This window comes from Puntigrus tetrazona, chromosome 10 (genome assembly GCF_018831695.1).
Source record: "Puntigrus tetrazona isolate hp1 chromosome 10, ASM1883169v1, whole genome shotgun sequence".
Lineage (NCBI taxonomy): Eukaryota > Metazoa > Chordata > Actinopteri > Cypriniformes > Cyprinidae > Puntigrus > Puntigrus tetrazona.
Window position 1 is genome coordinate 7,062,501 of NC_056708.1, and position 13,978 is coordinate 7,076,478.

The following is a 13,978-nucleotide window of genomic DNA, read 5'->3' on the forward strand; positions in this document are numbered from 1 at the left end:
CATCGACAAACTCGGCTATTCATTACACAATATCGATCAAGTCCGGACTGAGATTATTCGCGGGTTAATGCGTGATATAACGTGGCGTTTGGAGTCTTTTGTCGTACGTGAAGATTGCTTTCACTTCTTCGCTTTGGCTTCATCTCGCGGTCGCTTTGAATCCTAAACTCTGACACAACACAATTAAGTTTGCGAGTCATGCGAGACGGGTTGAGACGGCCCAGACCTCAGAGAAAGATCTCCTCGCATGCAGCCTTTGATGAGCATCAAAGCGCCTCAACAGGTGATCTGCTGCAGTCCGTCCAACAGCTGCTCTGCGTCTGCTTTCAAATCTCAGACCGTGCATTTGTGGTTTGATGCTGATGTTCAGATGCGCGATGTTGCATTCTGGAATCGCATTTTAACGAAACGCTGTAGGAGAGAGCGGGGCTTGTGGTCGCGCGATATCTCGAAGCACTCGAAGGTTCAATTATGCAAATTCTCGTTCTCTCGCTAGCAGTGATCTTAGTATCAAACAGCTCCTTTAAAACAGTCAACATTTTCTTTTGTTCATTCTGTCTCAAAGACAAAATGTGTTGTAATATCATCAGTAATGTATATAGTATAAATACATATTACAATATGAATAAATATGACACTATTTAATATTTAAAAAAAAAGCGTTTAGTTTTAAAATTAGAATGCATGTGTATCTTCTCTCTTTGTTAAATTATATATATATATATATATATATATATATATATATATATATATATATATATATATATATATATATATATATATACTTTGTCCATGGCCCTCTGTCTCAAGATCAGTGCTTGGCCTCCTTCTATTCCTATACGTATAAGTAACCTATATATAATCAAGATGTCACTTAAGCAGTAGTCTTATGATCTGATGCCGGCAGAGTCACCGTTAGACCGGATTAGTAGTCTGAAGAACCTATAACACCAAGAATTGAAAAAACTTTTTTAATCTCTAAAACACCCTCAAGACGAGCAACTCAAGAATTGTACCATGAATAATGGTTGAAAAGAAAAAGATCTTACTCTTTATTTATTTATTTAAATTGAATCTGTAAAGGTGAGAAAAAAAGTATATATACTTTTTTTTTTTTGCTCCGTGTAGGCTACTTCACCTCACTAGTGGGAGGTGTTCATCTGAAGGGTCTGGGAGGGAGAACCTGAAGAAAAAGTGCTGTTTTACAAACTGGCCGTCACACTTGTTGCAGACCATGACGTTGATCGAGTCTCTCGCTGACCTGGAGCTCGTTTGTTCTCAAAATGCCGAATGAGAGAGACGACCGCGACATGCACGCCAAAGAGCAGTTCATCATGTCTCACGCCGCTCTTTGCACCATCCCGCTGGCGCTCTCGGCGGGAGACGCTGCCGCCGCCGCCGCGGAGACCGAGCGAGGCGCGCCCGACGCTCACGGAGAAGAGTTTGCCCACAGTCACAGAAACGCCTGCCTTCGCCCCGACAGACCTGCGCTGAACAGGTGTATGACTCTGCCTGGAGCTCTTGTAGAAAACGACCCCGTCAAGGCGGAGGCAGCGGAGGGATCCAGACATGAGTTCGGCCATCACGCGCACAGGTTGTTCGACAGCGATGACGACCTGGACTATCACGTGCACCATCACTGGCATCCTCACGAGAGCAACTCGCACTATTCGTAAGTAGAAAATAAACGAAAATACAACAATGTGACGTGGAAAAGGAATCAAATTGCCGTTGGACAAGTTGACATGCGTTTCAGGTGATTTAGAAGTAGTTTAAACGTATTCATTTATCATTTGTTTCGTTTTTAAAAGGCCTCTATTTGTGCTTATAGATTAGATTTACCTCAGTCACTCAGCATATGAAAATCTCTAAATGGAAATAAATAATAAAGTTTATTATTATTTTTTTTTTGAAGGATCCTGGACTAATGGCTGGTGAAAATTATTATTATTATTATTATTATTATTATTATTATTATTATTTAAATAGTCAATCTCTGTACCACATTTTTATTTATTTAAATGTTTTAAGTAATTAATAAAATAATTTGAAATAATTTTTCAGTAGTCCATCTCATAAAGCCAGTGTATGGTGGGACTCTCAAAGTTCCAGTTGGGCCCATATGGCCCCATTTCATGTATCACTGAAGCAAAATGATAAGTGTGTGCTAGGAAAAAAATTAAAATAAATAAAAATAATAATAATAATATATATATATATATATATATATATATATATATATATATATATATATATATATATATATATATATATATATATATATATATGTGTGTGTGTGTGTTTGGGTGTGTGTGTATATATATATAGTTTATTTTTTGTGGGGGTTTTTTTTTATCATTTTAACTATAATGAGTTAATGAGTATACTATTGTGAAGCATAATGTGTGATAAATTCCCAACACCTCCCGACAGCAGACGTTATTAAATATCTTGGTTATGTAGTTCTAAATATTAATATAGATACAAATATGTAGTGATGAGAGCAACAGAGCAAAGCGTGAGTTTCAAAAGAATCTTTTAAGCCGGCACACACTATATTGATCAAAAGTAACAGTAAAGACATTTAGAATGCTGCAGAAGTTGTTTAATGTTTTCATTTCAATTTTGTTCTTTCTATTCGTTAAAGAATCCTGAAAAAAAAAAGTGTCACAGTTTCCGCAACATTATTAAGCAGCACAACTGTTTTCAACATCAAAAATTATAAGAAATGTTTCATGAGCAACAAATCGTTCGACAACGAAGACTGGAAAATCCTGTTTTATTATCACAGGGATAAATTACAGAGCATTATTTTGATCAAATGCAGGCTTGGTGAAGACAGTTCTTTCAAAAAATAAATAAATAAATACAATTAAATTGTAGCTACAAACTTTGAAGAGTGCATTTCAAAAATTCCACCAAGACCAAATCATCTGATGCAAGGTAGACATATAATTTCATACTTTTACTTCATGCGAACAGTCGTCTCGTTTAGGACTTTTAACAGAAACATCTGAGACAAACTCCATTAAGTCTCCTGAGCTGCGAAAGAGCAGCAATACCTCCTTGGCCTTCTCACGAATGAACATTGCAGTTATTAGATTGACACAGTTCACGCAGACCGTATTGAAACATAAATAATTTAGCCTGTTTATTTCAATCTCGTTTAATTTCAGAGCCATTGACAGATGCGTTTGCAAGCTCATGAATCCCTTCCCCCGCGCTCCGCGAAAACCGATCAGTAAAGATTTGGAGATGGAACAAAATGCCATTTTGGACGCTGCAGAATCGCGGTGTTTGATTTATCGCGTCGTGAAGCAAGCGATGAGTTTTATTCAAAGTGACACCCGCAATTGCGATACGTAGCGCAGTACGATTTGCGCCGAGGCTCTTGCCAAATGGGATAAAATTAGATTTCATCCGTCGCTGTCTACCTGGCTTTTGTTTGAATATAACCTGTTTACGATTTAACTACCTCGGCGTCTTTGAAGTCTTTTTAAGCATAAGGGAAGCTGACAGTACAAAGCAGCTCTGGCTAATTTGATAAAGTAAATGAAGGAAGTCCTGAGGTGAAGATCGCACTGTATGACGTTAGGAACATCTGTTCTTAACAGGTTTCTGTAATGAGATGAAGCTCTAGTAAAGGATGCGTGTAATTAGAAGTCCGTCTGCATTGATCTCATTGACCACCGCTGAAATTTATGCTCTCGTACTGTAAAGTCGTGTAGCGTTTGGTTGATTCAAGGAGGTCTGTAATAGCTGAAGAAAGCTAACAGTAACGCTACCTGTGGGTCATTCGTGTGATTAATTGTCTTGAAAATCTAATTTCCTAAAAAAAATACATTCAAATGCAGTTCAATGCATACGTTGACTTGAATTTATCTCTGTGATGTGTTTAATTTCAGCATTATAATCAATCGTATTATTTTTTTAGGGGGTTAAAAGCAGAAATGCTTGGTTGATACAACTGTCCTGTTTTCATAAGGAAGAACCAAACTTAACTGAAAAGGTTGAATAAACCTTATTAATAGATTTATTATAGATTGTTTCTTATAAAAGCAGACCCTGTGTGACCCATGTGTGTCAAGGTCTTTAAAAAACATCTATGCACTAAAAGTTTGCATTACATCAATAAATACAACACTAATATTTAAAAATATTATTACACGTTCCTTCAGAAATGATTCTAGTGTGCAGATTTGGTGCTCAAGAAACATAGGTAAAGGTATAGTTCACCTAAAAATGAACGTTCTGTCATTACTCACCCTAATCTCCTTCCAAACTTATAAGGCTTTTGTTTATCTTCGGAACAAAAAATTAAAAATGTTTTGGTGAATTCTGAGAGCTCTCTGAACTCTCCCATAGACAGTAATTTATAATACAATCAAAGTCAAGAAACGTAGCAAGGAGATTGCTAAAGTGACATCCAGGGTTCAAAGTAGCGAGAATACTTTTTGTATGCAAAGAAAATAGAAATATGGATTTATTCTTATTTTTAAGGATACACCTTTGTGTTATGATTGAACCCCTGAGGTGACATATTTACCAATTTTACCCAAAAAATAACATACACAGTTCTGTGTTAGACACAATGGACATATCTTTTCATAACACAGAACTTGTGTACATAATGTCCGCTCTCCAAAATGGTGCTACGTTGACATTACGTGCCGAATCTTTGAATAAAGTTGTTATTTTTGTTTTCTTTCAGTACAAAAAAGTATTCTCGCAGCTTCATAATATTACGTTTGGCAAATGCATCATTCAAACAAAGTCCTTCATGCTTTTCTTCACCTTGACAATGACAATTGTTTGGCAGTCAATGGGACAGTCACAAGCCTCGTGGTTTTCATCCAAAATATCTTAAGACGAACAAAGCTTTTAAAGGTTTGGAACGACATGGGGGTAAATGATTAATCACAACATTTACATTTTGGGATGAGGTAACCTTTTAAATGTTTTTTTGTGTGTGTAGTGTCGCTATTCTACCACTAGATTCTCTATAAACATGCTTACTGAGGTGTGCTTATATTTACACACATTTCTACATATAAGTACAAGTTGATAGATCTCACACTTTGTATGAAACTTTTCTTGTACGCACTGTTGATAAATGAGGGCCCGGCACCTTGATCGTGATAATTACATTGTTGTCTATGGAAGGGTCAGGGAGCTTTCACAATGCATCAGACAATATCTCAATTTGTGTGTGAAGATGAATAAAGGTCTTACAAGTTTGGAACGACAGAAAGTTTAAATAAATGTATGTGACCCATTTATTTTTTATAACGTTATAAATGTCTTCAGTGTCACTTGTCTAAAACTCTGAGCGTATATATATATATATATATATATATATATATATATATATATATATATATATATATATATATATCAGCAATGCATCATCATTTTCTGGCTTTTGCAGCTTTGAGGCCATTCAGCGCAGACATACCACCCTGAGAGAGAGTGCCGCGGCAGGCCGTCCGTGGCCCCGCTTACATGTTCAGCGAGAGAGGCACCAGTCTGACCGAAGAGGAGGAACGTTTCCTAGACGCTGCAGAGTATGGAAACATCCCCGTGGTCCGTAAGATGCTTGAAGAGTCCAAGACTTTGAATGTGAACTGTGTGGACTACATGGGTCAGAATGCGTTGCAGCTCGCTGTAGGGAACGAACACTTGGAGGTCACAGAACTGTTGTTGAAGAAAGAAGGGCTGGCGCGAGTGGGTGATGCCCTGCTGTTAGCCATCAGCAAAGGCTACGTGCGGATAGTAGAGGCCATCTTAGCCCATCCGGCATTCGAAGGTGGCCTCCGTCTGACTCTGAGTCCCCTGGAGCAACAGCTACGAGACGACGACTTCTACGCGTCACGATGAAGACGGGACTCGCTTTTCCCAGGATGTCACGCCTATGATTCTAGCGGCCCACTGCAAGGAGTGCGAGATCGTGCACATTTTGTTACTCAAGGGGCTCGCATTGAGAAACCCCACGACTATTTCTGCAAGTGCGGCGAGTGTGCGGAGAAACAGAAGCAGGATTCTTTCAGCCATTCGCGATCGAGGATGAACGCCTATAAAGGCCTCGCCAGCGCTGCATATCTGTCACTGTCTAGCGAAGACCCTGTGCTCACGGCTCTGGAGCTCAGCAATGAGCTGGCACAACTCGCCAACATCCAGACTGAATTTAAGGTGAGGAGGTGCACGGAGACACTCTATCTGGAGGTGTCAATCAAAATCAAAGGGCCGAATTCACAGGATACACTAGGAGTTTGTGTTGTGTTGAAATGAAAAAGGACAGTATATATCTTTATATATACTGTGTGTCTTCTGTGGGGCGTAGAATAAGTTTTTTTTATGGCTGCTGACATTCTTCAAGGTAACTTTTTTGTGTTCCACAGAAGAAAAAGGTTCATACAGGTTTGGAACAACATAAGGAAACATAAGGAAACACAATCAATAAATCCAAAAATAGAATAAAGAAATGAAAACAATAACATTATGACATAAAAAGCCATGATTATGAGATATGAATTAATTTCTGAGATTAAAAGTCATAATTATGACCAATTATGTTTGCGATATTATTATAATATATTGACAAAAATCATAAATCATCAGTTCATGAGTATGAAAAAAGTTTTAATCTTTAATGTCAGTATCAACCTTTTGTTATAATTTAATTGTTTGTCTTTTGTTGACTTTTTATCGTAAAATTTTCACTTCAATTTTCACATGTCTTTATAGCTTTTTATGATAATCTTTGCTTTTTGTCATAATTATAATGACATATGATTATAAAAATCAAATAGTTATATGACATAGTAATAAACCTCTCTATCTCTTACCATCCTGAAATTATTACATGGACCTAACAGAGAGTCAGAATTATACATAGTGATTATATACATAGTGATAATATATATATATATATATATATATATATATATATATATATATATATATATATATATATATATATATATATATATATATATATATATAATAGAAACTCATTATTTCAAAGCACAGTTTCTCAGTTAATCCAGGAAGTGTCCAATTGTGAAAAGTGTGCTCATGGCCCTGTAACGAGCTGCGTCTCTCTGAAAGAAACGTCTACACTCATTCGAGCTAGCAGACCAGCAGATTATTCCACAGGAAAACCAATTTCCCACCCTTGAGATTATCCTCATTATAAATTAGAGGCTGTTCGATGACAGTTTCTGGTTCAGTAGAATCTCTCCACACAACATTTTTCCAAAACGAAAACGTTTCTCCAGAGAGCTTCACGCGCTTCGCGATGTGTGTTGTTTTATACTTAACTATGTAGGGGAAAGTTCTTCACCGAACTCCACTCTGGGAAATATCTAATCAGGAGTTCTCAAATCCAGACAGTTTCTCCCTTATTGTGGTTAGTGAGCTATTAATTGAAACTGCTCCATCGAGAGCTTCCTGTAATCACCCCGTTATTATTCTCTCATCACCGTTTTTCTCTACAGACGATCACTTTGACAGTTGTAATGGCGTATCAGTGATTCCGCTTCTGTAATTCCGCATAAAATGTTTGTTCTCCTAAACCACTGCCATGCTATAATTAGCGAGATGGGCTTCTCGTGGGTGCCCTCCATTAGGTACATTTCTGTTTGAGGAGATCTGATGCAAACATCAATCAGACTTCCATTTGGAGGTGCGACATGGGACTTTCATGAGTTCGCACATGTCCGTGTCTTTCACAGCAGAGCGTTCACTGCAATTTGGGTCCCAATTGGAGTAGATTATTTTTTACAAGTGATTAATAGCCCGCCCGAAGTCATAAAACTGTCGCTCTGTTTTGTTTCAGAATGACTACAGGAAGCTCTCCATGCAGTGTAAGGACTTTGTGGTCGGCGTTCTGGATCTCTGCAGGAACACAGAGGAGGTGGATGCCATTTTGAATGGAGATGTGGACCAGAACCCCCTGAGCGAACACCATCGCCCTTGCCTTAGCCGGGTCAAACTGGCCATTAAATATGAAGTGAAGAAGGTACTGGGGAATGATTCGTAGACTTTATCGGAAGTGGTTTCCAAAGACAATGTCTAATTCAATGCTGTCCCTGCAGTTTGTGGCTCATCCGAACTGCCAGCAGCAGTTACTGACGCTGTGGTATGAGAATCTATCAGGCCTTAGGCAGCAGTCAATCGGCGTGAAGTGTTGGACAGTGCTGGGAGTGATGGTTGGCCTGCCATTTCTTGCTATTGCATATTGGATTATGCCCTGCAGCAAGGTACATCATCATCATTCAGAATCAATTCATTTAATAACATTGGGCAGACTTCTCTTTTTCCTCCATTGTTAAATGTATTCCTGCGTTTGCTCTTTACTCCAGGTGGGCCAGGTCCTCCGCAGTCCCTTTATGAAATTTGTAGCTCACGCCGTCTCGTTCACCCTCTTCCTATGTCTTCTGGTCCTCAATGCGTCCGACCGCTTTTCGGGGGTCAAAAACCTTCCTAACGAAACCATCACTGATCATCCACGGCAGATCTTTCGCATTAAAACCACTCAGTTCTCGTGGACAGAGATGTTGATAATGGAATGGGTGCTGGGTAAGTATCAGTCAGGCATGCGGAACATAACCCTGGGTCAAAAAGTGAATAAAATAGGAAATCTCTTACTAAGTAGCACTCAGAACACCCCGGAGGCAGGCGAGTGCACAGTTTTCACATTTAACATTGCTCTAATTTCATAGATGGAATCGAATCTTGCGAATAGGAATTTATAGACACGATTGCGTCGTTTTGTAAGGTTTTGCTTATGTTGGTGCATGCAAAACTGCCGTGATAAAAGCATGACAATATTAAATGAGCAATTGATAAAAATCAGCATGACAATATTAAATGAGCAATTGTTCCATTAAAGTCAGATCATTTTGTTTCAGTTTAGTGCAATAACTTGAGGAATTAATTCAGTGAATCTCTAAAGCAGCTCTGGTGTCATCATCCAGTTTTTTTTAACAGTTATTTTTTTATTGCCAAAAAATAAAAAGGTTTAATTTTCATTTGATTAGGATTAATTAAATTAATGTTTTATGTGTTATAGGGCCCTATTATTGTTTAAAAAGGAGAATAGGTTTACAGTATAGGCCGAACAACTGTTTCAAACACTGATAATATATATATAATATATCTGTTAAACTGTTATTATATTTCACATGCTTACATTTTTACTAGATTTTTAATCAAATAAATGCAGCTTTGGTGGCAAATAAAGAAAATAAATAAAAACTTTTGTTCTTAATCTGTAATACATTATGTCATATTTAAAGCAGGAAAAATGTATTTCTTTTCTCTGATTGCCCTGATCAGGAATGATCTGGACGGAGTGTAAGGAGGTTTGGGCCGACGGACCACGAGAATACATCATGCATTTGTGGAACGTGTTAGACTTCGGGATGCTGTCGGTGTTCGTGGCGTCATACACCGCGCGGTTCATGGCTTTCCTGCAAGCCTCCCATGCACAGCTCTATGTGGATTTGTACGTGACTAACGCAGATCTGATCAATGCCTCGTTACCAGAAGACGTGGCCTACTTCACTTATGGTACGTCGCAAAAACAAAGAATCTATATATTCAGTAAATAAAAATCTAAAGTGATCTGTAACATACTTTATCCGTATAAACGACCAGAACATCGATTTCTGTTCTCTCTCTCATACGGTTATGCATTCTGCACTGACTTTCTCGCAGCTGTCTGAAACGAAATAAAATGCTGCCATCATGTGGTGACACCAAAAATGCCTCTTCTCTCTCAGCCAGGAACAGGTGGCTTCCCTCAGATCCTCAGCTCATCTCCGAGGGCTTGTACTCCATCGCTGTGGTGCTCAGTTTTTCACGTATTGCGTACGTTCTGCCGGCCAACGAGAGTTTTGGACCCTTGCAAATATCTCTTGGGCGCACTGTGAAGGATATTTTTAAATTCATGGTCATCTTCATCATGGTCTTCCTCGCCTTCATGATCGGCATGTTTAATTTGTATTCCTACTACTTGGGGGCTAAATACAATCCTGCTTTTACCACGTAAGTCCAAAAAAGTAACAATGACATATCATTTATTTCTCATTGGTTTGATACATATTAGAAGCTTTTACACGAAACACAAAAGTAGATGTTTTGCAGAATGTTCAGGGATTTAATTTAAGCCCAGAGACTGTCAGACTGAAAATTGGTATATTTGAATTATAGGAACATATGTTTAGGGTCATTCTTTCTCTCTCTCTTTTTCTTATAGAAATTAGTTAGTTCATCCAACAAGAGACACATAAATTTGTATGAAGGTGACAGTAAATATATATGTTGCAAAACAATTTAAAAATGATAAATAGCAAAAATGTTCAGTATTGATAATAGAAAACATTTCTTGAGCAGGAAGTCAGTATATATATATATATATATGAATGTATAAATATATTATATATATATATATATATATATATATATATATATATATATATATATATATATATATATATATATATATATATATATATATATATATATATATATATATGTATAACTAAGGTATTTTAAATTGTAATATTATTTTTAATTTGTTGAGCATAAAAATCTTTTCCTCAGCTCTCAAATTAATTTCTATACAACTGTATATATATTGTGTGTGTGTGTGTGTGTGTGTGTGTGTGTGTGTGTGTGTATCATACAATACCACTCAAAAGTTTGAAATCAGTAAGATTTTTATGGTTTCTAAAGACATTATGCTCATCAAGGCTGAAGTTATTTAATCAAAAGTACAGAAAACAAATATTACGAAATATAATTTTAATTTAAAATGTAATACAAAGCTGAATTTTTAGCTTTATTGCTCCAGTATCACATGATCCTGCTGGGAACTGCTTTGGCTGCTTAATAATTTTTTATTATTGTGACTGACACTTTTTTCAGGATTCTTTAATCAATAAAAGGTTAAAAAGAACAGGACAAGGTTTCCTAACAATATACTATCTGATATAATATACACTACTGTTAGGGGTCAGGGTGTGTACACACACACACACACACACACACACACACACATATATATATATACACACATGCATATATATATTTGAGTAGTTGACATATCAATGTGTCCTATAGTGTGACAGAAAAATTGTATATATATTTATATACCAATGAATACACGATACACTTTTGTATTGAATTTCGTATTTTTTGCATTGAAATAACGTTTTACTTGTACGTATCTGTCTCAGGGTCGAGGAAAGCTTTAAAACACTGTTCTGGTCCATCTTTGGTTTATCTGAGGTGATCTCCGTGGTTCTGAAGTACGATCATAAGTTCATCGAGAACATTGGTTATGTGCTCTACGGGGTCTATAACGTCACAATGGTGGTGGTTCTGCTCAACATGCTCATAGCCATGATCAACCACTCATACCAGGAGATTGAGGTGAGACGAAAGCACTTCCCAAAACACTAATAATAACTAACAATACTCTCCAGGACAGTTTGTGTGACGCGTTTGTGTGTGCGAGAACAGGAGGACGCTGACGTAGAATGGAAGTTTGCTCGTGCAAAGCTGTGGCTCTCCTATTTTGATGAAGGCAGCACTCTTCCACCCCCCTTTAATCTAATGCCCAGCCCCAAATCCTTCTATTACATGGCTCAGCGCACCAAAGCATGCCTAGTGAGTTTATGCAAGGCCAGGGTTCGTGGCAACAGCAGCCAGCAGGACGTGGGAACGGCCAATTCACGCTCTAAGGTTAGAGATCAGCGAGGGTTTTTGGAACTGTCGAAATGTAGAAATCGCAGCTTTTTTGTAATTATGATATCTCTCCAGCTTCGTCGGTTTCAGCCTTACCACGCACAGGAAGGCTTCACGGTTAGAAATCCTATCAAACACCCCACAAGATATCAGGTACCGATTGATTTTTTTTTTATCCCAAAACGATAACGTACACAAATCTTCATGGCGAAATGTCGTTCCAACAGAAACTCATGAAGCGTCTCATCAAGCGGTATGTCCTAAAAGCCCAAATTGACAGCGAAAGTGATGAGATCAATGAAGGTGAGACTCGTTTATTCATCTATTAGTGTCTCTTGCGCGGCTCTAAACACGTTTCTTGGATTGATGTCAAGCAATAAACCGTAAAAAGTGTTAAAAACGGCCGTAACTGCGGTTTTGGTGCCAGGTTTTTACTCGAAGCCCTTTTTTTCAGGTGAGCTGAAGGAAATCAAGCAGGACATTTCCAGCCTCCGCTATGAGCTCCTGGAGGAAAAGTCGCAGGCCACTGAAGAACTCGCTGAGCTGATTCAGGAGCTCGGAGACAAACTCAGCAAAGGAGCAAAGAGACCATGAGAAACGAAACTCTTGTGATTCTAGCCGAGAGTGTCCTGGACCGAGTCTGGATCTGCTGAAATATTTAGTTTAGATAAAAACTTTAAAGTCTTAAAACGTAATCCGTTTTAGACATCGGTTTGTGAAGGTGTGGTTTGTGGTGTAGGATGCAATTTAATAATTTAATAATTTAATGACGCAGGAGAGACACAGTGCTGTAGAATAATAATAAATTCAAATGGACGTATTATCACAATATCTATATTATTAAAATGACAACAAGAGCTAAATGTGCTAGTTCTGACATTAGTTCTCAGTATCCCAGAGCTGCACATTATGATCAAGGAGGCTTGGCACATGAGTTAATGATAACAATGTGTTTTTTTAATAAGGTAGACATCCAAAATGTGCATGGTGGAAAAACTCCAGGATCTGGACGGAGATAATATTATAATATGCAATAATAATATAGTAATAATAATGCGCAATAATACCTTTCTCGTTCTTACGCACACACTTTTTAAATTGTGTATCATGAAGAAATATAGAATTATATTTTGTCGGGAGAAAATGAAGCCTTTTTTTTTAAGACTGTTAAAGGTTTTACAAGAAAGATAACTATGTTTCCCTTCCAAGACTGTAACGCAGTAAAATAAATTTTCATTTCTCAAAAAAACAAACAAAAAAACACACAATGCAAATGGTCCTAATGGAAGGCTTGGTTTTCTTTATGCAAAGTAGAAGTGGATAAAAACAACGGGGCTGTGTGTGTTAGTACTGACTGTTATGACGATGTATTGTCATATTTCAGTTTGAAAATAAAATATTAAAAGTGCCTGCTTATACCCGAGTTATTGATGGCATTTTTCAATAGTAGCATATGTTTAAACAAACGTACACTTTTTCTCGCAGGGATGCAGTTTTGAAACAAACCAAAAATAAGCGTGCGTTTAAAACAGAAGGGTGTATCTTATAAAACTGTCAAAAGTGTTTTATTTTGAAGAAATTAAAGAGTATTATTGTTATTACACTGTTATTGTTATTATTGTTATTAAACTGAAACTACCATAGCCTGTATAGCTCTTCATTTTATTAATTAATTTCTTTTTATTAATTAAGTGCTTATTGTTACCATAATTGTTATTTTGTATCGATTTGTTATATGATTTGTCACCATTTGTGTTGCTTATTAGTTGCTCCATTCAAAATTAAAATAATTATGTTACTCATTGCTTTCTGGAAATAGTTATTACTTGCACTACTAATTACATTACTTTTCCTTCAAGCTCCAGAGTATATTTCTCTAGAAAGATTTTACTGAATTACATCGGGTTCAAAGGAATGTGGGTGGGCCATGTAATGCAATACCACAAGTGTTCAGATCATCTTTTCTCCTGACTCAATGTAATGGCAATATCCACTGAATATAATTTTTTATATAAAATTTATTAAAGGATTATTGGATTTTAAATCAGCAGGGGTTAGGGCATCGAAAGTAACTAGCTGTTTTAAAATTATTACTGAATAATTATTAGTAAAAAATTAGTTACGCTGCTGGTTACTGAACTGGCTGTCACTAAATAAAGCATTAAACTAAATTTTAAAATTAAATAAATAATAAAAAAAGCCATCGTTCCTCCCTTTTTGTTCG

At 37.0% G+C, this 13,978-nt stretch overlaps 1 protein-coding gene across 1 annotated transcript; it reads left to right on the plus strand.

The window, feature by feature from the left end:
- Positions 1-1,160: 1,160 nt before the first annotated feature.
- LOC122352574 (short transient receptor potential channel 7-like) lies at positions 1,161-13,878 on the plus strand. Its single transcript, XM_043250022.1, is given in 15 exon segments — positions 1,161-1,672; positions 5,429-5,464; positions 5,466-5,868; positions 5,870-5,969; positions 5,972-6,189; positions 7,838-8,020; positions 8,097-8,261; positions 8,364-8,580; positions 9,340-9,573; positions 9,786-10,050; positions 11,244-11,439; positions 11,530-11,751; positions 11,830-11,907; positions 11,982-12,057; positions 12,209-13,878. Coding segments are annotated over 15 exon segments (2,922 nt in total). The 5' UTR covers positions 1,161-1,283; the 3' UTR covers positions 12,349-13,878.
- Positions 13,879-13,978: the final 100 nt, after the last annotated feature.